Source organism: Balaenoptera musculus, chromosome 11, assembly GCF_009873245.2.
Source record: "Balaenoptera musculus isolate JJ_BM4_2016_0621 chromosome 11, mBalMus1.pri.v3, whole genome shotgun sequence".
Taxonomy (NCBI): Eukaryota; Metazoa; Chordata; class Mammalia; order Artiodactyla; family Balaenopteridae; genus Balaenoptera; species Balaenoptera musculus.
In genome coordinates this window covers 99,672,058-99,699,130 of record NC_045795.1, presented here as the reverse complement: position 1 = coordinate 99,699,130, position 27,073 = coordinate 99,672,058, and the positions used below count along the sequence as shown (strand labels likewise).

Below are 27,073 nucleotides of genomic sequence, written 5' to 3'. Positions count from 1 at the left end.
CAGTTCAGAGACAGCCAGATTATCACAAACCCCATGGAGCTTTCCAGATTCTTTCATTGCTTTTTAGAATTTTGTTTTATCAGAATTGCTTGAAATAAATAGGATTAAGCTGAGGCTTAGAAATCTTTTGTCTTAATTAGACTGTGTCAAAAAAGTATTTGCAGGGAATTAACTTGTAAAGGGGAACTCATTGGTGGCAGTTTTACAAATTGGCTATCCACACATGGGTTTTATATGTATTTTTAAATCCTCAGTAGTGAAAACATTTTTCTGTGTCCCTTTCTCCTTTTACTAGTTAGCACCTGCTCAAAAAATAGAAACTAATTTTAGTATTAGCAGATCTGTGTGCTTCATACTAATCATTCTTCATTCTGAGGTTTGTGAGATTGATTTTTGAATAACCCATATCCCAAGTCAGTATTTCTTTTTAACAAAATTTAAAACCTTAAAATTAGAAGGAAACTCGGATCATCTGTTCCAACTGTCAATCAGTATATCCTCATATGACATTTTTAACATGCAGGCATGAAGTCTCTGCTTGGACATTTCCAGTGACATACGTGAACTGATATTTGAAACCCCCTGGTTAAGTTGAACAATGTACCTCTTCTTATTTTCAGTATGTGTCACTTATTCTTTTAGTTATCAGGATGAGATTTTTCTCTTAAAATCTGCTACTCATCTATAAAATAAATTTTCTTAACTGGATGACCTGTTTGGTTCCTTTCTAGCTCAAAGAATCTGTGCTTATAAAAAAACTCCTAACCATAACAAAGCAGAATATAATTTTATACTTAACACCATTGATGCTGTGATTTTGTAGGCTCCTTATGGACTAACTTTCTTTCATTCATTCTTTCTTTCTTTCTCTCTTTCTCTCTTTCTTTCTTTCTCTCTTTCTTTCTCTTCCCTCCCTCCCTCCCTTCCTTCTTTCCTTTTCCTCCCTTTTCCTCCCTCCCTCCCAGGCTCACATGAACCTATTAAATCCAAACATCGGGCCTGAAGTACATCTGGCAGTGCAAATCCTCAATGATGTATTTCACATAAGCCAGGAAATCAGTCCTCCTGTGACAAAGCAATTCTGAGCAACAGCCCTAGATTCCATAATGGATATTTTGCAGTGGGGTTGGAACAGGTTGGCCATTTAGGATGTTAATAATCTAAACTCATATTCAGCTCAGTCAGCAGTTTTTCCTCAGCAGCCTTGGAGGGATGAATATAATCTGTTGGAAGCTATTTTTCTTACAAAAATTCTGACCTTTTTTCCATTCAGAGTAACATAGGCTCAGTCACTGCATGGCATATGAGATCTAAAAGGATCATTTGAAGGAGATGCTGGCGAGCATTTATATTGAACATTTACTTGATATCTTCTTTGTCCAAGGCATTGTGGTACCTTCTTGGGGCACAAAGATGAATGTGATGTGACCCCTGCCCTCAGGAACTGTCAGTGGAGGCAACACACTCAAGCAGTCATTTCGGCATAATGTGATAGGGACACGTGATACAGAAATATAGATAAATGAGACTATAAAGGAGGAGCCATTAATCCAGTTGGGAGAGGGAGGTTGTCAGGAAAGATTTCCTGAAGGAGGTTATGCCTGAACTGGGTTTCCTTCATCCAGAAAAGGAAAGGAGAATATACCCTGGACTGGCCGAGGGAGCCGTGTGGGCAGAAGCCTGGAGGTGTGAAACAGTGTGCCATGTCAGAAGAACCAAATTATAGTTGTGACCCTTAGCATATATAGATTTAAATTTAAAGTTTCCATTATTCCCAAGTGATCCATGATATAGTTTTTTTGTCAAAATTTTGCTGAGGCACATGGTAGGATCTTCAGCTACAAAGCTAGAGAGCAAACCTCACCAGAATTCACATTTCAGTGCACGTCACCCATGAAGTGATTTTAAAACTTTGTTTTTGATGAAGATGGACCTGAAAAGTGCTGGTGGTAGAAAAGAGAGTGGGGCCTTAAGTGGTTCTCAATAGAAAAGGGAAGTTTGAGACAAACTAGACTGTAGTGCCAAATTCACAAGTGACCAGGATTCTTGTCATGAGTATTACTTGTATATCAATGATTTTTCAAACTTTTTTTGAGTGTGATTTTGTGTGTGTGTATTTTTAATTGCGGTAACATTGGTCTGTAACTTGACATAAGTTTCATGTGTACAACATTGTATTTCAACTTCTGTATACACTACTTCATGTGCACCACCAAAGGTTTAGTTTCCATCCGGCACCATACAGTTGACCCCCTTTACCCATTTTGCCCTCCCCCAACCCTCCTTCCTCTCTGGTAACCGCCAATCTAATCTCTATATCTAGGTGTTTTGTTTTTGTTCTGTTTGTTCATTTATTTGTTTTATTTTGTTTTTTATTCCACATATGAGTGAAATTTTCTCCATCTGACTTACTCACTTAGCATAATACCCTCAAGGTCCATCCATGTTGTCACAGATGTTAAGATTTCATCTTTTTATATAGCTGAGTGGTATTCCATTGTGTATATGTGTATGTATATGTATGTGTATGTATTCCATTGTGTGTATGTATATGTATGTGTATACACACACCACACACACACGCCCCCCACACACCCCACATCTTCTTTATCCATTCGTCAGTTAATGGGCACTTAGGTTGTTTCCATATCTTGGCTTATAAATAATGCTGTGATGAATATAGGGGTGCATATATCTTTCCAAATTAGTGTTCAAATTAGTGTTTCCTATTATTCTGGTAAATACCCAGAAGTAGAATAGTTGGATCATATGGTAGTTCTGTTCTTGATTTTTTGAGGAATCTACACTGTTTTCCATAGTGGCGGCACCAATCTACATTCCCATCAACAGTGTACAAGGATTTCCTTTTCTCCACTCACCAACACTTGTTATTTCTCTTCTTTTTGATGATAGCCATTCTAATGGGTGTGAAGTGATATCTCATTGTGGTTTTGTTTTGCATTTCCCTAATAATTAGTGATGTTGAACATCTTTTCTGGGCCCATTGGCCATCTGTATATCTTCTTTGGAAAAATGTCTATTTAGATATTCTGCCCATTTTTTTTAACTTTTTTTAAAATTTTTATTTTATTTTATTTTTATTTATTTTTGGTTGCGTTGGGTCTTCACTGCTGCCTGCGGGCTTTCTCTAGTTGCATCAAGCGGGGGCTACTCTTTGTTGCGGTGCGCATGCTTCTCATTGCGGTGGCTTCTCTTGTTGTGGAGCATGGGCTCTAGGCACGCAGGCTTCAGTAGTTGCAGCATGCAGCTCAGTAGTTGTGGCTCGCGGGCTCTAGAGTGCAGGCTCAGTAATTGTGGCACACGGGCTTAGATGCTCCGCGGCATGTGGGATCTTGCCGAACCAGACAGGGATGGAACCCGTGTCCCCTGCATTGGCAGGTGGATTCTTAACCACTGCGCCACCTGGGAAATCCCACTCTGCCCATTTTTTAATCAGGTTGTTTGTATTTTGTTGTTGTTATTGTAGAGTTGTATGAGTTCTTTTAGATATTAACTCCTTATCGGTCATATCATTTACAAATGTTTTCTCCCATTCAGTAGGTTGTCTTTTGTTTTGTTGATGATTTCCTTTGGTGTGCAGAAGCTTTTTAGTTTGATGCAGTGCCATTTGTTTATGTTTGCTTTTGTTTCCCTTCCCTGAGGAGACATACTCAGAAAGGTATTGCAAGACCCATGTTAGACTATAAGGCCTATGTTTTCTTCTAGGATTTTTATGGTTTCAGGTCTTAGTTTCAAATCTTTAAACCATTTTGAGTTAATTTTTTGTGTATGGTGTAAGATAGTGGTCTAGTTTCATTCTTTTGCATGTGGCTGTCCAGTTTTTCCAACACCATTTATTGAAGAGACTGTCCTTTCTCCAGTGTATGTTGTTTGCTCCTTTGTCATAAATTAATTGTGGGTTAGTTTCTGGGCTCTCAGTTCTGTCCTGTTGATCTGTGTGTTTGTTTTTCTGCCAGTACCATGTTGTTTTTATTGTTAAAGCTTTGTAGTATAATTTGCAATCAGGGAGTGTGATATGTCCAGCTTTATTCTTTTTTCTCAGGATTGCTTTGGCTATTCAGGGTGTTTTGTGGTTCCGTACAAATTTTAGGATATTTTGTTCTATTTCTATGAAAAATGTCATTGAGATTTTGGTAGGGATTGCATTGAATCTGTAGATTGCTTTAGGTGGTATGGACATTTTAACAATGTTAATTCTTTCAGTTCATGAGCGTGGAATATCTTTCCATTTCTTTGTGTTTTCTTCAATTTCTTTAAACAACGTCTTATAGTTTTCAGTGTACAGGTCTTTAACCTCCTTGGTTAAATTTATTCCTAGGTATTTTATTCTTTTTGTTGTGATTGAAAATAAGATTGTTTTCTTATTTTCTCTTTCTGCTAGTTCCTTATTAGTGCATAGAAATGCAGCAGATCTTTGAATACTGATTTTGTACCCTGCGAATTTACTGTATTCGTTTATTATTTCTAGTCGTTTTTTGGAATCTTTAGGATTTTCTGTGTATAAAATCATATCATGTGCAAATAGTGATGGTTTTACTTTTTCCTTTCCAATTTGGATGCCTTCTATTTCTTTTTCTTACCTAATTGTCTGGCTAGGATTTCCAATGTCATGTTGAATAAGAATAGTGAGAGTAGGCATCTTTGTGTTGTTCCTGATCTTAGAGAGATAGCTTTCTATTTTTCATCATCGAGTATGATGTTAGCTGTGGGTTTGTCATATATGATCTTTATTACATTGACATATGCTCCTTTTATACCCATTTTATTGAGAATGTTTTTATCATAAATGAGTGTTGAATCTTGTCAAATGCTTTTTCTGCATCTATTGAGATTATCACATGATTTTTATCCTTCATTTTGTTAGAGTGGTCTGTCACATTGATTAATTTGCAGATGTTGAACCATCCTTGCATCCCTGTCAAACTTTTTAAAAATAAGCGATAAAACATTGTTTCCTTTTCTTTTTCTAAGCAAAAATTTCCCAGGATACCCATATAAAATAAATGAAAGAAGAGGTAATCAGGGTTCCAGGAGCCCTGCTCACTTGGCTTCACTATTCCCCTTTGTGGTGATCCAGACACATCTCCACAGAACCTAGGATTGTTTCATGTACCAAAGTTCTGTGTAAAAAAAGTGCCAAGGTGATTCCTAGAACTTGTAGGAAATGCTTCGGTCTGTATAAGAATTATTTATCAAATTAAGAAAAAGTTTTATGACAACTGAAAAGGCCTGTTTTTTAGACTATGACCTGAATCTTGGTTTTAGGTCCAAAGCAGAATATGGAATGCTTAGAGAAAAGGCTTGCTTGCTGTGGGCTAGTGGAATTTAGTCTATTTTTATTTTCTAGTACACCCACTTGAGATCTCCTCTCCATTTCACAGCATGGCAAACTCAACGTCGGTCAGAATCTCACAGAAGAAATTTGCTCAACAGAGTTGTGCTGACTATGAGGAGGGAAGGGCATTTGTTTCTACAGTGAGACTGTGGAGATAGGTGAAAAAACATTGTCATGATTAAGATATACTTTCTTCACAGAGTGCTGATAGACTGTGGGGTTTCTTTTCTTTTCGTTAGGGATGAGGCATGGGGGAGGTGGAAAGGCAAGCCTGAAGGAGATGATGCAAAATTCAGATCCAGAGCTGTGTAACACCTAAGGCAGGACTCTTTCTTGTGTTTTATATCCTCAACACAATCCGCCTGGCAGAAGAAGAAAAGCTTATAAAACCAACCAGAGCCTCTTCATGTTTATTATCGATTAGAAGGTAGATTCCTATGTGGTTCTTAGGGCCAAGATTAAGAATCTCTAGGGATTACCATTTGTATTGGATTTGGGGAGTGGTCTCCCCCAAATCAAATATTCTATCTTATTGCCCCCACTAAGTGTACTTGAATTGAACCATACACTCCAATTTTGATTCGAAACATGGCCACTGTATCTCTGAGAAAATATTTGGCAGAACAGTGGTCTGCAGGTGCCCCAGCATCAACTTGCACAGGCGATGGCACAACCCATTCTGTGAAATTGGCTTTGGAAAAGATACACTTTCAAAAAAACCAAAATAGTCAAGCTTGTATTTGTTTTCAGATTAATTACAAAGACTTCCTCACTCTCTACCCCCTTCTTCTTTTATCGTAAAATTCCTTCTTCATTTTCTCAGAAAAGGTATGGATTATTTAATGTGCGGAGTGTGAGATTGCGTGAGAGAGACAATACTCTATAAAGCATAGATAAGATGACTTCATCATACTAGGTAAGCAGAATGGGACTGTGGCTTTTATTGAAGATAGCAATGTCAAGTCAGGGATTTCTGAATCTTTTTTAGCTACAAATATACATATCTTGGATTTTGAGTAATGAACCAGGTAAGGAATAGAAAAAGGTAACTTCTTGAATGCTTACCTTGCTTGGCAGGCATAACACACATTTAACATCTTTTCAAATAATCTCATGAGAAAATGATAGCCCCATTGTATGGAAGAGAAAACTTAGGCTCAAAGAGAACTAGTAGATGGCCCAGAGACACACAGCTGTGAGGTGACAGAGTCAAGTTTGAACCCAGGTCCTTTTACTCTTGAAAGTGCCCTTTCCACCGTGTTGCCTTTATATATGACTGTTCTCAGAGCTGGGTCCTGCTGTGTTCTAACACTTTAATCCACTTAGAGAAAGTCGACAGATCTTTAATATATTTACAAATGAAAATTGAAAGCCATTATAAAGCTTTATCAAAACTCTGCTGTAGATGGCTCCAGTCTGTCCTTGATTAATCAGTGTTTTGAGGTATAGCTGTTGAAAATTTTCTCTTGGGCTGTTTTTTCTGGTCAGTTAATTCAGATTAGTGAATAGATAATTTCAACAATGAATTCTTAATAGTAAGAGACAAAGTACAAACAAAGCAGTATAGTCTGCTTGTTATAGCAACAGTTAGATATTAATTGTGGCTTCTGACCATATCTCTAGCCTTGTAGCATATTGCCTAACTTATAATAAGTAGTCAAAATATGTTTAACTGACTGACTTTTGGGCCTAGCTTTTTCTATACAAATTAATTCTAACCTCAGCAATAAGTGAGCTGCTGCTTGCTATTTGGTGGCTATGATTAGATTTGAAAGCCCTTCAGAGGGTATGGTCATAGGAAACCCTGTTGTGAAGGTGATATTGCTGCTGCTGTTGTCAAATTGCCAAGTGATAAGGTAGTAGGAGGCACCTCACTGTCAATTCACTTGTAAATTAGTGATAACACTGTCTACTTTGTAGGGTTATTGTAAGAACTGGAAGATTAGGCAACCAGCTGCCTAGCCACGAGACCAACTGTCAAGAAAGATGACTATTGTTACTTTATGTAACGTTGAATTACATTATTCCTTTGGTTCAGGCTCTTCATATCCCCAAGTTTATGCCTGAAATGTGAAAGATCTTAGAAGGAAGTATATTCTGGAATCTTTTAATATTTGAATTTTTCGAAAAGAACCACTTACATGGTACAAAAATAATAGCTAGTGCTAACAGCTTACACTGTGCCTGGTACTGTTTTGAGAGCTTTTATGTTAATTGACTCACTTCATCCTCACAACAGTCTTCTGAAAATGGGCATTAGTATTATCCATATTTTACAGTTGATGAAATGGATATAGACAGAGGTTAAATAACTTGCCCAATGTCACATGGCTAGTAAGTAGCAAAGCCAGTTTCGAACCCAAGCAGTTTATGCCAGAATCCATGCTTCACTGCTACACTAAATGTAACCAGACTTAATAGTCTTGTTTTTCTGATCTGTGCCTTTTCCTGTATAAGAAAACCCTTTCCTGTTTTCCAGTACTGCCTTCTAAAAGGTTTTAAATTTGCTTTTCACATTTGCAATTACACATTTCAAATTTGCAATAGTTGTTTGTCTGGAGTGAAGTAGGAATCTAAATTTATGTTGTTTTATGTGGATAGCCTAGTATGCTAGCAAAGACTATTGGAAAAGAGAACTTTTCACTTGGTACGTTCACAACTCAAGGCTAAGTCAGGCCCTTCCAGTGCTAAGTATTCAGGCCACCAAGGACTTGATTCATAGTTCAAAAGATACCGAGAGAATATGCACAACCCCTGTCCTATAATTCTGTAGTTCAATATATCTTTCTCTTTCCTCCTCTTTCTCTCCCCTCCCCTCCCCTCCTCTCCCGATTTCCTGCTCTCTCTGCTTCCTTTTTAAGAACAGTACCTGCCAAGATTGGGAGGAGTTACTGAGTAATCGAGTGATTCATGGTTTCAAGTGTAAACTACCCTCCTGCTGAAGCTGTGGGTTAGCTTTCTTTCTCAAGGCCGAGGACAGTGGATTCTGTCAGCTGTACTCTTGCAGCCATATTGATGATTCTAAGTGGGAGTCACACACTGGAAGGACATAGTGGGGCTCCGAACAGCCAGGTAGGACAGAAGTCAGAGTAAAGACAGTCTGGTTTATTTCTTTAGTTACTGTGCAGGGAAATAAAGACACATCTAAACTGATGACTTGTAAATAATTATATTGAAACTTTATTCAGGTTTTTTCAATTTTAGAGATGTAATCAAACCTTGATTCTAACAACAGGGTCCTACTGTATGGCACAGGGAACCACATTCAGTATTCTGTGATAAACCATAATGGAAAAGAATATAATAAAAAAAAAGAATGTATTATATATGTGTAACTGAATCATTTTGCTATACAGCAGAAATTAGCACAACATTGTAAATCAACTATTTTTCAATAAACACATAAATAAATAATAATTTAAAAAACAACAACAACAAACCTTAATTCTAGTCCCAAAGCCATCTTTTGAGCAATATGATCAATTTCTGTCCTCCCAGAGTAACAGTTAAACTTGATTTCTATGTCTACAATTCTTTAGACACCAAGAATGCATATAAGTTGATATTCAAGTAATAAGAAAGAACCTAAGAAAACTAGACCATGCATAAGCTTGTAGTCTTAGATCTAGAGACATTTCGCATTGCTTTCCTTTTGTACCGTGGTAGATTTTGAGCTATTAAACATAAGTACACAATCAGGGTCATATTACGTACTATAGTTATGGGGTCTGAAATTCCGTTCAGAAAGAAAATCACACAATGGGAACTCTGTACAGCTTAAGAGAATGAACCGAAGGAACTGAAGAGAGTGGGTTTCCAGGAGCTTCTCTTGCAAGTCTTGGCGACTTGGTTTATCTGGATCTCTGGCTCATCCTCTCTTCTGCTGCCTTCCCTCTGGCCCTTTCACTGCTTATTAGCACGCACCTAAAGATGAACAGGGCAGATGGAGAAGTGACACAAAACAGTTACTGTGCTAGTCCCTAACTATTCTGCATATTCTTTTTATTAGTGGAACATAATGTCATTTTTTTTATTCATTTCAGTTTTAAATTATTTTTTTGCTTTTATTTAAATGTACAGTATTTCACGTTTGTTCATCTAGAAGGAAAATAATATTGTTTCTGTTCACATTAGTAGTAATATATTGAATCCAGTAATGAACTAAATGTGTTTTAGAGATCGGCATAGTCCCTGCTCAGACAGTAAAACTGAGGAGATACGGCCAAGATGAAAAACAGAGAATGCATCTCTAGACTGACAAGTTAATTATCAGCATTTCATGAATATTTCAGATTTGTTTTATTATTGTCATTATAGAATTAATTCAACTTTTTAAAACGTGAGAGTAACCTACGTATAGTCCTTCCTAGCAGATTGTTTACTGGTGACAGATTAGGGGTGGGAACCAAGGAAAAGAGTGTGCTCTTAGTCTCCAGGATGGTAAACTTGTACACTGTCACTCCTACTGGGAAGTTTTGTTTCCCTGCGATTGTTATTTTATTATTTATTTCGGTTACTACTCAATAGAGAGTAAGTTTCTAAAGCCTTTTTCCATGGGCCCTTCCCTAATTTACCACCACAAGCCACACCCAGGGGCGCCTTCTTGAAGGACTTTTTTCTCCTGAGTTAGAGAAACATGACCACCCCTTAGCTTTGGCTAATGGCTTTGAAGCATGATAGTGTAAGTTCTCAAATCTGAACAATTTTGTCTTTTTCTTCAACTTCCTTGAATGATCACTCATGCATACCAGAGGATAGTCATTATATGTGTTTTGGAGTCCCTTGCCTAATAAAAACCTTTTGCTAGATAGCACTCACAAAATTTGAGCTTCAAAAGGCCTGAACTTCGTCATTGACTTGTTAATTACTTACCTCTTACTGTCTGTGTCCCTGACTGTCCATGTTATCTTGCCTAAGTTTATCACATTTACTTGTGGTTTGGGTTTTTAACTCTCAAGAGCATACCACGTTCATCCTTGCCCTTTCAGCCATACCCTCCCATTCCCTCCTTCACCTGTCTGCAGCTACCCATTAAGTGCCCCTGATAGAACAGAGAGAATAATTGCATCAACCTTGACATGATTTGATAAAAAGACACTGTGATAACAATTGGATTTTTATATCTAGCCACTTAAATTACCTTTTCTCGCCAGCATTTTCAGATGACCGTAATCTGAAAGCATGAATTGGAATACAGTGATGTCTGAATACTAAGATGATATTCATATAATTAAATTGAAATACAGATGTACTTTGTTGTACATAGATATGCTTCTAAACAAAAATATGTGTGTAGAATGTTTGTGAATTAATTCATGCTTTAAACCCACTAGGAGAGGTTTATTATTTAAAGAAATACAGTAATAAATCCTCTAGCAAAGGAAGAATACCCCCAGTTTACATCTTGTGCAAATCTTTTTTCATATATATGTTTTGCTTAAAGCAAAGTGTACTTATACGAGGACAGTATCCAAGAGGGAGATGGGGCTTGTACAGGACAGAAGGAATTAGGTCAGCTATCTGTGCTGAGTAAGTAAATTTTCAATACATTTGGGCCCATTGATTCTGGAGAGCTACTCCTTTTGGGCTCCTTCTAACATCCGCCTCTTGCTTTTATGCTAGATCGAGCGGTTGGAAGTAAGCAGCCTCGCCCAGACTTCCAGTGCGGTGGCCTCCAGCACTGATGGCAGCCTCCACACAGACGCTGTGGATGGAACACCAGACCCTCAGCGCACAAAGGCTGCTATTGCTCACTTGCAGCAGAAGATCCTGAAGCTCACAGAACAAATCAAGATTGCACAAACAGCCCGGGACGACAACGTTGCCGAGTACCTGAAGCTTGCCAACAGTGCGGACAAGCAGCAGGCCGCCCGTATCAAGCAGGTCTTTGAGAAGAAGAACCAGAAATCTGCCCAGACCATCCTCCAACTACAAAAGAAGCTTGAGCACTACCATAGGAAGCTCCGAGAGGTGGAGCAGAATGGGATCCCCCGGCAGCCAAAGGACGTCTTCAGGGACATGCACCAGGGTCTGAAGGATGTGGGAGCAAAGGTGACCGGCTTCAGTGAAGGTGTAGTGGACAGTGTTAAAGGTGGACTCTCCAGCTTCTCCCAGGCAACCCATTCAGCAGCAGGGGCCGTGGTCTCTAAGCCCAGAGAGATCGCTTCACTAATTCGGAATAAGTTTGGCAGTGCAGACAATATCCCTAACCTGAAGGACTCTTTAGAGGAAGGGCAAGTGGATGATGGGGGAAAGGCTTTGGGAGTAATTTCAAACTTTCAGTCCAGCCCCAAATATGGTAGTGAGGAAGATTGTTCTAGTGCCACGTCAGGCTCAGTGGGAGCCAACAGCACCGCTGGAGGCATTGCTGTAGGAGCATCCAGCTCCAAAACAAACACCCTGGACATGCAGAGCTCAGGATTTGATGCACTACTACATGAGATCCAGGAGATCCGGGAAACCCAGGCCAGACTAGAGGAATCCTTTGAGACCCTCAAGGAACATTATCAGAGGGACTATTCATTAATAATGCAGGCCTTACAGGAGGAGCGATATAGGTAAGTTACGTGGAATTAAAATCCTAAATTATTTATGTTTAGGTTCCCCTCCCTTTGGATACTGGGGAGTAGCTTTAAAAGGTATTGGTACAGTGTCTTTCTCTGGAGTATTCACAGCACTTTAGATACGTTACGTGATGTTTGCATGAGTTCTTATCATAGAGAGCAAAAGAGAGGCAAGCAGAGTTAAATGACTCCCAAGATCACACACCAGTGGAGTGTTTCAGTCAGGAGGTGATGATTACTGTAGCCCTCTAGTCTTCAAATTTCAAATGAAGCCCACGCTTTCTAAGGCATTCCACCTACTTATTTATAATCACAGAACCACAAACAATTGCAGCCTATAGTTATAATACATTGAATTTAAAAGATCTATAACCCTCTGAACTCTGTAGAAATCAAAGATATAGCCCAGCCAAAATGTAATGAACCTTGTAGATATTTGACTTTAAACACACTTATCTGGGCAACTGGTATAGAAAGATTAGACTGGAAATAAATCCAGATAAGCCCGTCTGTTACTTTTATGAATTGGCAAATGTTTGAATGAGAGTGGACTTAAACATGAAGTCGTTCTACAATAGTTAGAGAATTCGCAAAGGACTAAGTGCTTTGAGTCATAATCTGCTAAAGGTAGAAACTGGTCTCTTTTTTGTGTTTCACATTACAAACTGTATTCATATTAGACCACTCTTAGCTGTTCTCCAAATGTGTGTCCCTTCCCCTTGCTTCCATCATGTGCAGATAGAAATAATATCCATGTGGAGTACTCATTCAGATCCAAACTTTGCCAGCCAGAGCCAGGCCACCTCACTGATACAGATTAAGGGCCAATATTACAAGAGCCACACAGCCTGTTAACAGCCACAGGTTAGGCCCTGAAAGGCCTGGATTGTGCTTTTGTCCCAGTTACAATCTACAGGGAATCCTCAGTACTTTTACTATAATGTCAAGGATTGAACAGACAGTCTCTTAAGGTCCCTTTACCTCTTGTGAAAAAAAATATAATAAAAGTGATTTTTTTTTTTAAGTTTACTTCTATGAGATAATTTCAGGGCCTGAAATAAATTGTTCGTGTGTATCAATTAGCTCTGAAAGGAGTTACCGCAGCAGGCTCTTTTCAGGTGGAGAAAATGCTAATCAATCACTCAGTCCTACCTCTTATCTTCACTCTTCTGTCCTTCAATTCTGACTTAAGACTTAAGGGAGAAGAAAAGAGAAGTGTGGGAGAGAGAAATGAAGTTCTAAAAGCAAGTATATGACTATTCTTATTTCATTGTTTTATATATTCTTTAATATACTCAGAAGACAATTTCTAAAGCAGCGAGCAATCTAACAAATACTCAGATGGACTCTAAAAATAAAACACCTGGTCCTTTGTACCACATTAAACCTAACTCCCGGGTTCAAATTCTAGTTCTGCCACTTACTAATCTTGAAAACTGGGCAAGATTCTTAACTTCTCTAAGTCTTGATTTCCTCATCTCTAACATAGAAATAATAATAGTCCTTCATAAGATTATTGTGCCATTTAAATGAAATAATTTATGTAAAGCACATAGCTCAGTGCCTGGCCCCATAAGTGCTTGATTGATGTTAGGTAGCAGCTGCTACTGCTGCTATTAAAATACACCCCTCTGAACATGGAGACCTGGGCGTTCCACGGTCAGTTGCTTTGACCCCTTTATTGTGAAAGGATAGCAAAACATTCCAGTTTTTAAATTCTTCCAGAGCTTAAAATTCATATAGTTTGTTACGTCTTCAAGTCAGGTGTAGGCCAGCGTGAGAAAATCAGGGAGGAAAAACGAGTCTCCCAAGGCCTCCTTTGTATCCATTTAAAATAATTCACAGACAGGACAGAACTTTAGGTCCTCATTATTACCTCATTAAAAGAATCATGTCCAAGCCACTTATGACATTAAGGAGAAGTGCATTTCTTTCATTGCATTTTGGGTTCTTGGTAGTAAGTGAATGACTTGTTTTATGGAATGAAGAGAGAATAAAGGAAACTTGTGAATTTTCAAAAACAGAGGGGGGCAAGAGGAATACATAATATAATGTGTAATCTGACTGTCAAATCACTGCAGCTTGAGAATGGTCTTTCCTTAAAACAGAATCTTGAATCTTTTTTTTCCCAAGAAAAGCAGTGGAAAAGTCACAACTGTTTTACTCAGCTATTTCGTCGCACCAGTATTTCCATGTATAGAGCAGTAAGGGATTTCTCCTCCGTTCCATATGTCTTTACACGGTAAATATATTTATCTAATTTTGTTGGTCTTTGAACTGTTCTACATAAGTGAGATTTTCCCCACAGATTGTAGTTTATTCTTTTAAGCACCAAAACTTTTAACATTTTAAGCATTTTTGCAGAATTTCTCTACCTTCTTTTAAAAGAGTAGTTACATTGAACCTAACATGATTGGAAATAGCTTAAAACAGTAGTGTTCTAGCTTAGAGCTTATACTCTCAGCTCAGTGAGGGTGTCAGCTTACATGCCTCTGCAATAAATGGTCCTAGGCAGCTTGCTTTTTAAACTTCTGCTGTCTGCCTTTTTAGTTTGTTCTTTCTCCTTTCCACATATTCTGCACACTCTTAGTGAGCTGCCTGCAGCAGCCTCTCTTTGCTAATTTCTATTTCTACTCTGTTACAGGCTTGGCTTTTTGTCTAGGAAGGAAGTAGGGAGGGATGGACTTAAGGGACTTTTCTGTGACCAAGAAACCAGTTAATGTGTACATGGCTGCTCTAGATGCATTTCTGCTTATTTTCTCTGCTGTAGTTTATTTTACTAATATCTGAGTTGACAGGAGGGAGGCAATGCACAGTATTAAATGAGGAGGATAGAGGACTCTACCTCTGGCAGCTTCTCTCATTAAACTCCTATGATGTGCATAGTGCTAGATGCTTCATGTATATTTGCTAATCCTCACAATGTCCCTGCAGGTGCATTGTATTACCCCATTTTACAGATGAGGAAATTGAGGCCCAGTGAGGTTTTTAAGTTTTGCCAAAGATTACTCTGTAAGTGGTAAAGCCAGGAATCAAACTCAGTTTTATCTGACTCCAAAGCCTGTGTTCTTTTCATACCAGGACAAGTTTTTTCCCAAACTCAAACCTGACATCTGTATGACTGAAAAACTAATCTATAGTCTAGCTCTAAGAAGCATTGACTTTGATAGCAAGAGGTATTGGGCCTTTTCCAGGTCACAGTGTATATTTTCCTAAAAGTTGTCCTTGTTTTAACATATTCTGTAAAATTCTGTGAATGCACAAGTTCTAGAAAGTTTTCTCAAGCTAGTATCTGCACTAGTTTTCTCAGGTGTAGGTAAGTAATAGGGGACCCCTATTTAAGTAAACCTCCACCCCCGTCCTGATTTCCCCCTTTTCAGAGGCCCTTCTCAACACTGTCACTCACTTAATGTGCTTCCCATTGGTCTCTACCCCAGTGAGTAGCACCAGGGTAAAGAGTTTTGCCCAAGACCATCTACTTTGGAATAATCAGAAGCATTCAGAAACCTCTCAGCACCCACGTGATTGCGCCATGACGGAAGAGTGTTTCTTCAGCACCCACATGCATTTAGCCCAGGAAGTCATTGTAGCAGAGCTTGGATCTGAACTCCACCTCAACCTTGGGGCAGTAACTAGGTACTTAGTCTTTGAGCTTTGTATTGGACTCTTAGATATGAGTGGGATCACGAATTTGAGAAGGTAGGAGACAAGAATTAGACATTTTTTTTTAGTGATGGGATCTGTGCTGACTTCAGTTTCTCCTTGTCCAGCTAAATTCATCCCATTAGAGCATTATTACAGATTTGTTAGTGGCAACTGGGTTCACTTTAGTACTTCAGAGATAGAAGGGGCCCTTCAGAGATAGATATCTAGTTTAATCTCATTCTATAGATGAGTACACTGAGCCCCAGAAAGATAAAGTGACTTTTGCCAGGTCACACAGTAAAATGGTTTAACATATATTTAACTTGCTGCTAAAAGCTGGAGGATTAGTCTGTTCCCAAAATGGGTATCCTGTATTGAGCTACAGTAGGAAAAAGTTCAGCTGTGGCAAAATGCATTGAAAGTAGGAGAGAACTAGGAAAACAATTCATCAATAGTTTTACAGGTTCCTTTTGTAGTTTTTCCCTTAGGGAATCTGGCCCGGAATTTTACTCAGCTACTGCCTGTATAGAGAGCAGTGTCATGTCACGCAGGCTGAAAACACTCCTAGTGTTGATGAACAGTAATGCCATTTGAAAGCTTCTGTTTTAAGGGGAGTACTGTTCTTTGGAAATCGGCTTCTGAGACTGTTTGTATTAAGCCCAGGGATATTTTAAATTGCACTGAGTCATAAGAGCAAAAATACAGAAGGAGGCAGTCACCATGAGCAGTCATCACATGCAGTAGAACAGTCAGTAACTAGGCTCACCCAGTTAGGCACAGGCCATTGGAGTTCTAACTAAAGAAATTGTTGTTTAAGTATGAACTTTTACTGTCACTGGGCATAAGACAGAGACATGGTCAGATATAGCTATGTTAGCCCCGTATTCCATGTGTTAGACCTGTTTGTCAACTGTAAGTTGATCTGAGACTCTCCAGAGGATACGTAGACTAGGTTTGGCCATAAGTTTGAAATGGAAACTGAAAATATTGGATCAAATCAGTTCTTCATTTATAAGAGGAAAAAAAGCCCAGTTGAGAGGTGCTCATAAGAGATGCTTCATAAGAAGGGTAAGACCTTCCATCAAAGAGATCTTTCATACAGATAGGCTCTTCCCACTTTAGCCACTGAAGAGGTAATGGAGGGAGAATGGGAGGGAGGAAGGAGGAACAGGGGACGAGAAGGAGAGCAAATAAATTAATTACTCCGTTAATTAATTAAGGTTGGACAAGCCTGAATTTTCTTGCCAGTTCTGATACTGATTAGCAGTGAGACCTTATGTAACTCACCCGAGTCTCAGTTTCCTCTGTAAAAACAAGGTAATGGTATCTATTGTACAGGGTTGTTGAGATTATTAAATGAGATAATGTTTGTGGAAGCACCTGATATGGTCTGAGAAGTGGCAGAATATTAGAAAGCTGTCATTACCAAGTCTCCAAATTGCCCAGAAAGCCCCTATAGCCTTCATTTATTTCCTATATGCTTTAGGCATCTGCTGCTTTTTGACTTTAAGATAATGCCCTGCCTCTCCTGAAAGTTTGGGGGACTGATTGTTAATTGGGGACTGATTCTGTGCTTTTTCCTTTTCAACTGAAAGCTAGCTAGTTCAGTGTTTCCTAGCCTCTTTTTGGGCTTAAGCACAAATATGGTAACAAAAGGTAAGGAGGGAAAATACACTTTCTTTCCCCAATTCAGCCAGGAGTGTATTCAAGCTCCCATTGCATGTCATAATCTCCTGCCCCAGTTATGTCTGTCCATTCTAGTCAAACACTGGCAGAAACTACCTCACGTCTCCGGTATGCACTTGGGAAATAATACAGTGGACTGCTTTCATAGTTGCCTATTGGTGTCAGTCAGCCCTGGGACCTAGTTCTTCCTGTTTCTCTCAATACCTGTTCTACAAGATTCTTCAGCCATCCTGTCCTAGTGACCTATTGCCCAACTAGGGAAGCACCACTGGCTCTCAGAGGTGGCTGCAAACTTTTGAGCCACACCCAAAAGGTGGTGCATTAAGTGAAGCATTCCCAACCTGTGCACTCACCAAAATTTCTCATTTGTCAGGAATTTGACCCAAAAGAGCCCTGGCTTATCTTTGATCTAGGAAGGTGACTACTGTGTTGACTAATCCAGTAGATGAAATTGGATCAATTTCTAAGACCATTTGGAATTTTCACTTTCCAAGACCCATATTCACTTATGAATGGTAAACCTACAACAAAATCTAGATGTGTTTTAATACTTTGTAGATAGAGCAGGTTTTGCTTCTGGGGGAAGAATTTCACCTGCCCAAATATAATATAACCTACTTCTTTTAAAAACATCTCACAGTGTTCAAGCTTTCTGTTTACTAATAGTTAAGCTCAAATCATATTTAGCCCTCTTCGTTCCCTTTGAGTTGTAATGATTGAGGAAGGACCTTTAAGTAAAAAGTCTCAAAATGAGATTATTAATCTCATGCTACTTTTTGTTCCAGATGGAATGACATGAAAAGCATGTGCCAGTCAAAATCATATACTAGTAGGATCAAGAACACCCCTGCTTCATGTCCAGAGAGTTTTAATTAGTGTCTTATGAAGGGGTTAAAATCCCTTACAGGGAGTTCTTGATTTTAAAAAATCACATATGAAAGGCTGTTACACAATTTGCTTTCCCTTTTTTCCCTTTGCTGGTTTGGTGTTAATATTTAATGAGAGAATGGAGGTGTTCTTTCTATGAATTCCCTAGGTATCTGGCTTCTCCATTTTAGAATTTAGACAGGAAGTAAACCCTAGAAAGTAAAGTGAGCAAAGGAGTTTATAATATTAAAAACGGGAGGAGTAGGAAGTTGGTGGCAAGTATTTTCTTCCTTTTGTTGTTCAGATTTTGCGTTTGACTCATGGCGGGGGGATGTTAAAAGACAACAATAAAACAAATCTAAAAAACAGGTAGTGTGAACCAAGCAGTTCAGACCCTCCCTACACCTCACTAACAGGGGAAAGTTGCAGCATTTTTCTCAGTCTCCCATTTCTTAATTATAATTTGAAGTACGTCCCAGAGAGGAAGGAGGTGAGGATTAATGGAGAAACGTCTTCATGAATTTGAGTTCCTCCGAGGCAGACGCTTCACATAAAAAGGTGTAGTGGGCCGGGTAGCTGTCATTGTTCTTGTTATTTTTGGTGCTGATGTTTTGATGCTTACAATGATTAAATAGGTTAGATTGAACCCTAAATTCGTCCACCACACACACCCCTCCACCCCAAATAACACCACGTCATTTTCACTGAGCTCTTTGTGTTAGCCTGTTTGCGGACCGTAATTTCACACGTGGATTATATAAGCCACTCAGGCTGATAACACTGAAAAAATGTTTGATTGGAAATTGCTAAGCATGGTCAGGTTTGTGCTTTCAGTTTGCAGGTCGTGAGGTTGTGAAAAGAGCTGAGGAACAAACTTCCGTGAACCAGGTGAAAAAATTAGGGCAAGTGTTTTAATAATGACAAGCCAGTACAGTTTTTTCAGGGTACTGAGGCAACCCAGAAGACTGCATTGCAGGACACCAGGGGCATCTTGCCCACCTCTTTGTTCAGCGTGTTTTGCAAAAGCCTCAAATTTTATGGCTTCCTCAGTCTCCTCCCTGTTGTTTCCTGCAGATTGGAGGTGCTTACTATGGTAACCCAAACACAACTGTTTGTGTGAGTGTAATAGGGTTTCAGCTGCACAATAACAGCTTCAACTTTTCTGTTCTTTCAGAAAGCCATCACTCTCCAGGTAATTCTTATGACTTGAAGAGGGAAGTAAATGCTGGTAGTCACTAGTGGATGAATTAATGGGGCTGTTTCATCTGGACCCTTTGTGGGTTTTGCTTCACCCCTGAGTTCTGCAGCTTTGTGTCACCTCAGCAAGTCTCCTAACTTGTTTGTGTTTCATCTGTGGGAAAATGGAGCTCATTTTACTTACCGAAATGCTACTGTGCTATTTAACTATTTGCTAATAAAGTGCTATTTTGGGGAGCGATAGTTATGTTTTTCCCATTTAGGAAGACTCAGCTTGAGGAGATCTTGCTGTTAATTCCCATGTAACTGTGAGTAAATTGTTCAGCTTCTGAAAGACTTCATTTTCTACAAGGGCATGGTAATCCATGGTAAGGATTAGCACTTTCTACTCAACCCTTTCTGAAGATTTACAAAGATCAGATAAAATTTATTTTAAGAGACTTTTCCCTCACACACGTACAAAACACGTGCCATGAAGGGAAGGTAGATAGGAGGTTTTTATCAATTTAAAGGACAGCTTGGAACAGGCCAGTGAATGGAACTAGTTGAATTATCTGGCAGACTTGAGCCAGATAATGGCAGGAGCCATTTGTATGCTTGTGCTGGCCCTCCTCGTGAGGAAGTAAGAAGAGGCTTGTGCCCAGAGTTGAGAAGGACAGAATGTGTGCCCAGTAAACCCATTTGTGTGATGTCATAGAAAAAACAACGTGAATATACTGGAAACAATGAAAATTCCAGAATATATGAAATTGAGAATGTGGAGATAGATGAAGAAATGAAGGATTAGAGGAAAAAATCAGAAGTAGGAAGCCGTGAACGGTGGAGCCATATAGTAGTACTTGGGATCACATGGCAGTCGACAAGCAGTGCCTTTGAACCACCTCACCTAGGGGTTGTACCCTTTTTTGCCAGACATCTACCTCCTATGTAATCCACACAGTTGCCCTTTGGAGTAGATAGATTTCTTCTTAACAGATGAACAGGGTCACTCACACCAGTGTGTCGCAGAGCCAGGATTTGAGTCCAAAACCTGGATGAGCTGATACATCGGCTGGCACAAACTGCATAACACAGCATAAAAACATCTCTAAGTCAAAAGAAGGTGCAAAGCAGAAGCAGTGAAGGTGGAGAGCCTTTAGATATCATGTGGAGTGAACAAAATTCGGTCCTAAAATGGTTTCCAGAACCTGTGACATGTTAATGACCATTATATGACAAACATTGGTTTATAAGCTTCAAGAGTTAGAAACAAGTGCTGAGGACTTTTGCAAGTACTCTATTATTTATATATAGTATTACATACTCATGCATAGTGTTAAATAATTATAGAATTTCTCCTTTCACAAATGGGTTAAAAAATCTGAGGGGCAGCCTCAGGTATTATTTAATAAATCATCTTAGCTGTTCATAGGTGTAAGTATCCAAAACATGTTTTGTCACAACCCAAAGCCATGAAACAGCCCAAAAAGGAACCTGAAAGAGATACATGCAGGAGGGAGCTCCATAAAATACTCTCAAACAAAAGCTGCAAATGTCGCAAGGAAATCTAGTTGATAAAAGAAACCCAGTGTGAAACAGACGAAGTAAATGAGACATTATACTGCCAGAGGACAACAGAATGATACCTTCCAAGTGCTAGGGAAGAATAACTACATGTAGGCTGCTCTGTCCACCTGATTTATTATTCAAGGAAGAGGATAAAATCAAGACACTTTCAGACTTATGTAGATAAAAATTACCTCATATAAAACCTTGCTGAAAGAAATACTACAGGATATATTTCGAGAAGAAAAAACATGAACTCACACCATTGGTGAAAGAAATCAATAAAGCGTGTTGGTAAATCTAATTAAGTGGGGACTTAAAATTATATATATTGAAAATTCTTAATGTCTACATCAATTTGGATCTAAAATTCTGGAAGAGAATATAGGATTCAAGGGTTGCATTTCAAAGGAATGTTGAAGTGTTAAAAGTTTGGGAGAAAAAACATTTCTTATACCCTAATCTGCCTGTCACTTGCCACCTGGCAAGTTTCTGTTCACTTTATTCCTGTCCCCTTAAATTGATGGATGCTCACAAGAGCATTAGGATAAATAAAACACAAATGCAAATGCGATTTTGCTTTTCAATTAGAGGTTTATGTATGAAACTCCTGAGCCCTAGGCAAAAATTACAAAATAGGCTGACTTATTCTTTCTTCTTCTCACCTGACCTTTTATGATATACAATAAAATGTATATCACCCTAGCAAGGACAGTTACCAGGCTTAGGGGCTGAGATACTCTCTAGCAGCAGACTCTAAGCTCTGAGTGGCCTTGCCCTTACCTCCTGCCTTCGGTGTCTTCCACCCAGGATGAAGACAGTGGAATAGGAGGCAGGCTTATCTTTACAAATAACATGAGGCAAGAGAGAGAGTGAGTTGAAAGAAACCAGTCAGCAGACTGAGTTCAAAAATGATACTGACAGATGCGTGTGCGGTCAGGACTTTAGGGATTAGTTCTGTGGAAATCCATAGGGAACTATCTCCTATTGCTGAATGCAGGTATCACAGGTAATGTAGATGAGAGAGGGGGCTTGAGGTGAGAGTTATGAGTCGCTAGGTTTTAGTTCAGTTTTAGATGGATAGCTGTATCTATCTAGCAGTGAAAACAACTGCCTTAAGAAAAACGATACCCTGCCACTAGACGTGTTCACAGAGAGATTGCTTGTCAGGGATGTTGTAGAAATAGTTCCTTGATGGAAAGAGATTTAAGTAGGCTTTTTCTAATCCCTAGAATTTAAGATTCTTTATAGTCAGGGAACTTATTTTTATCTTTCAAACAATACTTTAACTGTTTGTGGTGTATTTCTCTTTGTAACCTACTGATTTTAACACCTCTAAAGGGGAAGGGAGGTACGTGAAATAGTGATCACCTTAGAGACATGTAAAACAGGGTGTGAGATATTGGATTTATTTTGTAGTTAGCACAGTGATGTGGACTGCCGATGAGCCTAAGATGAGACTAAGGCCATGAGTCAGTCACCACAGGAAATATTTGGTTAGTTAAAAAGGTTTTCAAATTGCCCATGAATTCCTTTCAGGGAGCACGTACTCACGCGATGCCTTCTTCATTATGAAGTAGAAACATTTTCGAAAGGGCCAGTGTGTTCTTAGTAGACTGTGAAGATGGAAAGGAGAGAGACATTTTTTAACACCTCCTGTATACTCAATATACAAGGTAGAGATTATTACCCTCAGTTTATAGATGAAGGAACTTGCTATGCAACTTTGAGAGGTAGAACCAGGAATCAAACCCAAGTGCTCCTGGCTATAACACCTATAATCATTTTTTCCCAATGTTTATTATGAAATTTTCAAACACACTGCAGACTTGAAAAAGATTGTACAGTGAACATCCATACACCCACCTCTTAGAGTCTACATTTTACAATATTGTCTTATTGTATATCTTTCCATCTATCCATCCTTTATCTGTTTTATTTTTTTTATGCATTTCAAAGTAAACTACAGGCATCCATAATCTTTCTTAACAGCTTTATTGAGATATGCAAATCAATAGTTTTAGTATATTCGTAGATATGTGCAACCATTACCATAATCTATTTAGGACATTTTCATCAGTCTCCAGTCTTCTCAGTCCTGCCCCAGCCCCTGGCAACCATTAATCTTTCTGTCTCTGTAGATTTGCCTATTTTGAATATTTCATATACATGGAATCATACAATTTTCAGGCCTTTCTTACTGGCATCCTTCACTTAACATAGTATTTTCAAGGCTCATCCATATTGTAGCATGTGTCATTACTTCATTTCTTTTTCTTTCCAAATGATACTGCATTGTATGAATAGACCACACTCACCAGTTGATAGTTGTTTCCACTTTGGGGCCATTATAAATAATGCTCTTATGAACATTTGTGTACAAATTTTGAGTGGAAAGAAGTCTTCCTTTCTCTTTGGTGTATACCTGGAGTGGGATTTCTGAAGCGTATGGTAACTCTGTGTTTAGCTCTTTGAGGAGCTACCAAGTTTGTTTTCCAAAACAGTTGCACCAGCAGTATACCAGGGTTCGAAAATCTCCACGTCCTCACCGACACTTGTTATTATCTTTTTTCTTATTCTAGGTCCATAATCTTTTTATTACACTCCTCCTCCCATTGACTCCACCTTGACATAAAGCTTCAAACCATCACGTCAGTGTAGTGCTGTCCAGGCCCCTTTGTGGCCAGGTGATTTGGATCAGCTTTAGACCTGACTCACATTTCTTACTTATGAAGGGAATTAGTTTATCTGGGCTTCTTGAATTGTTTCAAAGTGGCATCATAGCACAGAGGTTAAGAACTTTAGCTTTAAGGTCAAACCAACCTGGATTCAAATCTTTGCTCCCCTGCTTAATTTCTGTGTGCCCTTGAGCAAGTCTCTTTACCTCTCTGAGCTACAGCTTCCTCATCTGTAAAGTGAAGATAATACCTACTACCTTCTTGGGGTTGTGGAAGTTAATTTACATAGTAGGCACTGAATAAATGGTAGCTGCTGCTATTACTTTTTAATCTGTTCTAATGGTATTTGTGAGCCATGTTTAATATCAAATAAGATTCTCCAATATTCCTGAAAGGCCTGAAAGACTATACAATTTGTGGGCTAAGGGGTTGAGGTGGTAGCCTATGGAACGCATGCTAAAGATGTCACCTGGGTCTGCTTTCATCAGCATGCAGGCTGGTTGCCACTACCACCAGGCTCCCCTCCCTGCCACGCCACATCAATCCTTAGCTTAGGATAGTTCTTTGCTGCCAGGCTCAGCCCTTCCCTTAAATCCCAGGGGACTGACACAGTGGAACACCACTTTTAAAAAGTCTCTAGCCCCTCTGTGGTGAGGAGAAAGAATAGTGAAATCATCAAACACTGAAAACACCACAAACAGCTTAATAGGACAATCATAAAAAGACAATATATTAACATAATCTTGTGGCATTTGTTGAACTTAAAATTTGGTGGAAAATCAACTCCAGAGGTGGCATCTGTTTCTGAGCATGCCGAGGGTCACAGATAAAGTGAAAAGGCAGAGTCACAGAGAATCCGCCCTAGTTACGGACAAAAAGTAGAAACCTTTCTGATCAATTGTTCAGTCACTTTAGTGACAGTTTCAGTGGGAAAGAAAGCAGCACAAAGATTCTTATCGAGGACACAGGAGAACTAAATAGGATTCAGTAACATAGTAAAAAGGGTCAGCTGCACCTTTTTTTAATCCTTGTTTCATAGAGGAGGAATGGAGTTTAGGATATAAATGAATATAATTATTCATTATACAATTATTAGAAGGGAGAATGTTGGTGATGCCGCCACATAAAAATTACCTTGAACAGAGAACTTCCATGTATTTCTTAAAAGTTTGTGTACTATACATGTGGCTAAAAACAAGAGGAAAAGGGAGGGTAGTTTTAAATGTTTGAGTTTGTTCTGACATTTTTATTTTTTTAATACGAAGTCTGCTGAGACTCACACGCTAGTGTTAGGTGTGTGCTTGCCTGAGCAGCGCTCAGCAGTAGCACCTGCGGGGCATTGGTTCCGGGACACACATTCCCCCTACTCCACCCCCACGGATACCAAAATCTGCAGATGCTCAAGTCCCTTATATAACCTATGCACATCCTCCCACATACTTTAAATCACCTCTAGAGCACATATAATACCTAATACAGTGGAAATGCTGTGTAAATATTTGCTGGTACACAGCAAACTCAAGTTTTGCATTTTGGAACTTGGTGGAATTTTTTTTTTTCCAAATATTTTCATTCCGAGGTTGGTGGAACCTGCAGGATGTGGAACCCCAACTGTATATATTCTCCTGTTGGGATGAGCCCTCTGTCTGACTGAGACTCTTCCATTCTAGTCACCCTAAGCTAGACCTGTGTTTATTCTTCCCTTTCTAGGCTTCTTAATGTGTAGTTGTCAACCTTTCTCCTACCTACTTAGCTCCTTTTTTGGTTCCTTGAACTCCACCCACAACCTGCCCCAAGCTTCACTGCTAGCAGACAGCCCAGTTCCTTAAAACACCGTGTTCATCATGTCACCACACCGCCCCCCCACCCCCGCCAGCAGTGTGCTTTGGGCCCTTGTACTGTCTATTCCAGAATCCCCACTCCCCTACCTACCTTTTACGGGCAGATTTCCTTTTTTTTCTCCAACTTAGGTCTACTGTTCCAGTTAGCCTATACATTTCCACCTCCTGTCCTTTACCTGTGTTCTTTTTCCACCAGGAATCTCTGATCTCGTTCTTTAAAACTGTTCCAGTCCTACTGGTCCTGAGATGCCCTGCCCAGGTCCCATCTTTATGTAGAATAAACCTTTTCATATGTAGTCCTAAATGCTAGAGGTGCAAGATGAACAAAATGATCCCTCCTCCTGAGGAACCTTATCTCCCTGCATTGTCACAGTTTTTTACTCAGCTGCAGCCACACTGTCCCTACTTCCTGTCCCTGAAACCTGCCAAGGTAATTCCCATCTTGAGAACTTTATACTTGCAATTCCTTCTGCTTTAAGATACTCTTCCCCTCACAACTTCACGGGGCTTATTCATGTCATCACTCAGGTTTCAGCTCTCATTGTTTAGAGCACTGAATGGGGGAGAGGCCTTCCCTGACCATTCCAGCTTCATCAGCCGCTGGGCACTGCGCCATATGCCCGTACTGATCTTTCCTGGTTTACTTATCCATGCCTGCGGTCGTCTTGGTTTTCCTGCCTTCCACCCCCACTGCAGAACGTAAACTGAGGGCAGGCGTTCTGTCTTGCTTATTACCGCAGTGTTCGCAGCACTTTGAACATACCGGGCACACAGCAGGCTCTCAGTAAATATCTGTTGACACTGTCACAGACACTGTGCTTGGCTGTAGTGATGATGGGCTCTGAATAATGAACATCCAGGTGAGTGACCTGCCCGGTGTTGGAATAAGCCACTGGTGATTGCCAGAAGGTCAGTTTCCATTTATGTGCTGTTTATCTTCTGATAAGACCTGCTTAATGTTGCTGTAGTTTTTGCCTCTCCCATATACTGCTCAGAGCAGAATAAGAACTGCCTCGTTTATAATGGATATGCTCAAAACTAATCAGGGCTGCTGGCCTCGCTACAAATACCGTGTGTTGAGAGATGTGGAAGAGCCATGTTGCTGCTATGATATGGCCTTGTGACAAGCTGTCCATTCCAGGGACTAAGAGCTGTACCCACTAGCATGCCCTGTTACCTCAGGCCACTCACTTAATTTCTTTGTGCTTTTATTTTCTTCCTTTGCAGAATGGATTTTGGGGATTGGATGTGAATAATACCAAGAAAAATACAGAATGCATAAAAAATTTAACTTTTCCCCCTTCTTAGATGTGAACGATTAGAAGAACAACTAAATGACCTAACAGAGCTCCACCAGAATGAAATCTTGAACTTGAAGCAGGAATTGGCCAGCATGGAAGAGAAAATTGCATATCAGTCCTATGAACGGGCTCGGGACATCCAGGTTAGCATGAAGGATCAGGTGTAAAAGCAAAAGGCTAACAAAGTAGAATGGTGGTTTCCAGGGGCTAAGGGATTAGGGGGATGGGGGGTGGGTTATTGTTTAATGGGTCCAGAGTTTCAATTTTATAAGATGAAAGAGCTATGGAGATAAATGGTGGTGATGGTTGCACAACATTATGAATGTTTAATACCACTGAACTGTACACTTAAAAATAGTTAAGATGGTAAATTTTATGTTATATGTATTTTACC

The 27,073-nt window shown here is 39.4% G+C and overlaps 1 protein-coding gene across 7 annotated transcripts in view; it reads left to right on the top strand.

Moving 5' to 3' along the window:
* The window catches only part of TMCC1 (transmembrane and coiled-coil domain family 1), a 220,687-nt gene that overhangs the window by 187,440 nt on the left and 6,174 nt on the right, over positions 1-27,073 (top strand). For 4 of the 7 annotated variants that reach the window (XR_005021999.1, XM_036870626.1, XM_036870627.1 and 1 more), the window contains 3 exons: positions 10,979-11,913; positions 19,292-19,309; positions 26,687-26,822. Coding sequence is in view for 6 of the 7 variants with exons in the window: in XM_036870626.1 (XP_036726521.1) it covers positions 10,979-11,913; positions 19,292-19,309; positions 26,687-26,822 (1,089 nt within the window). In the remaining variant the exon portion in view is untranslated. The remainder of the gene's footprint in view (positions 1-10,978; positions 11,914-19,291; positions 19,310-26,686; positions 26,823-27,073) is intronic. The other 3 variants (XM_036870625.1, XM_036870629.1, XM_036870628.1) reach the window with 1 other exon arrangement.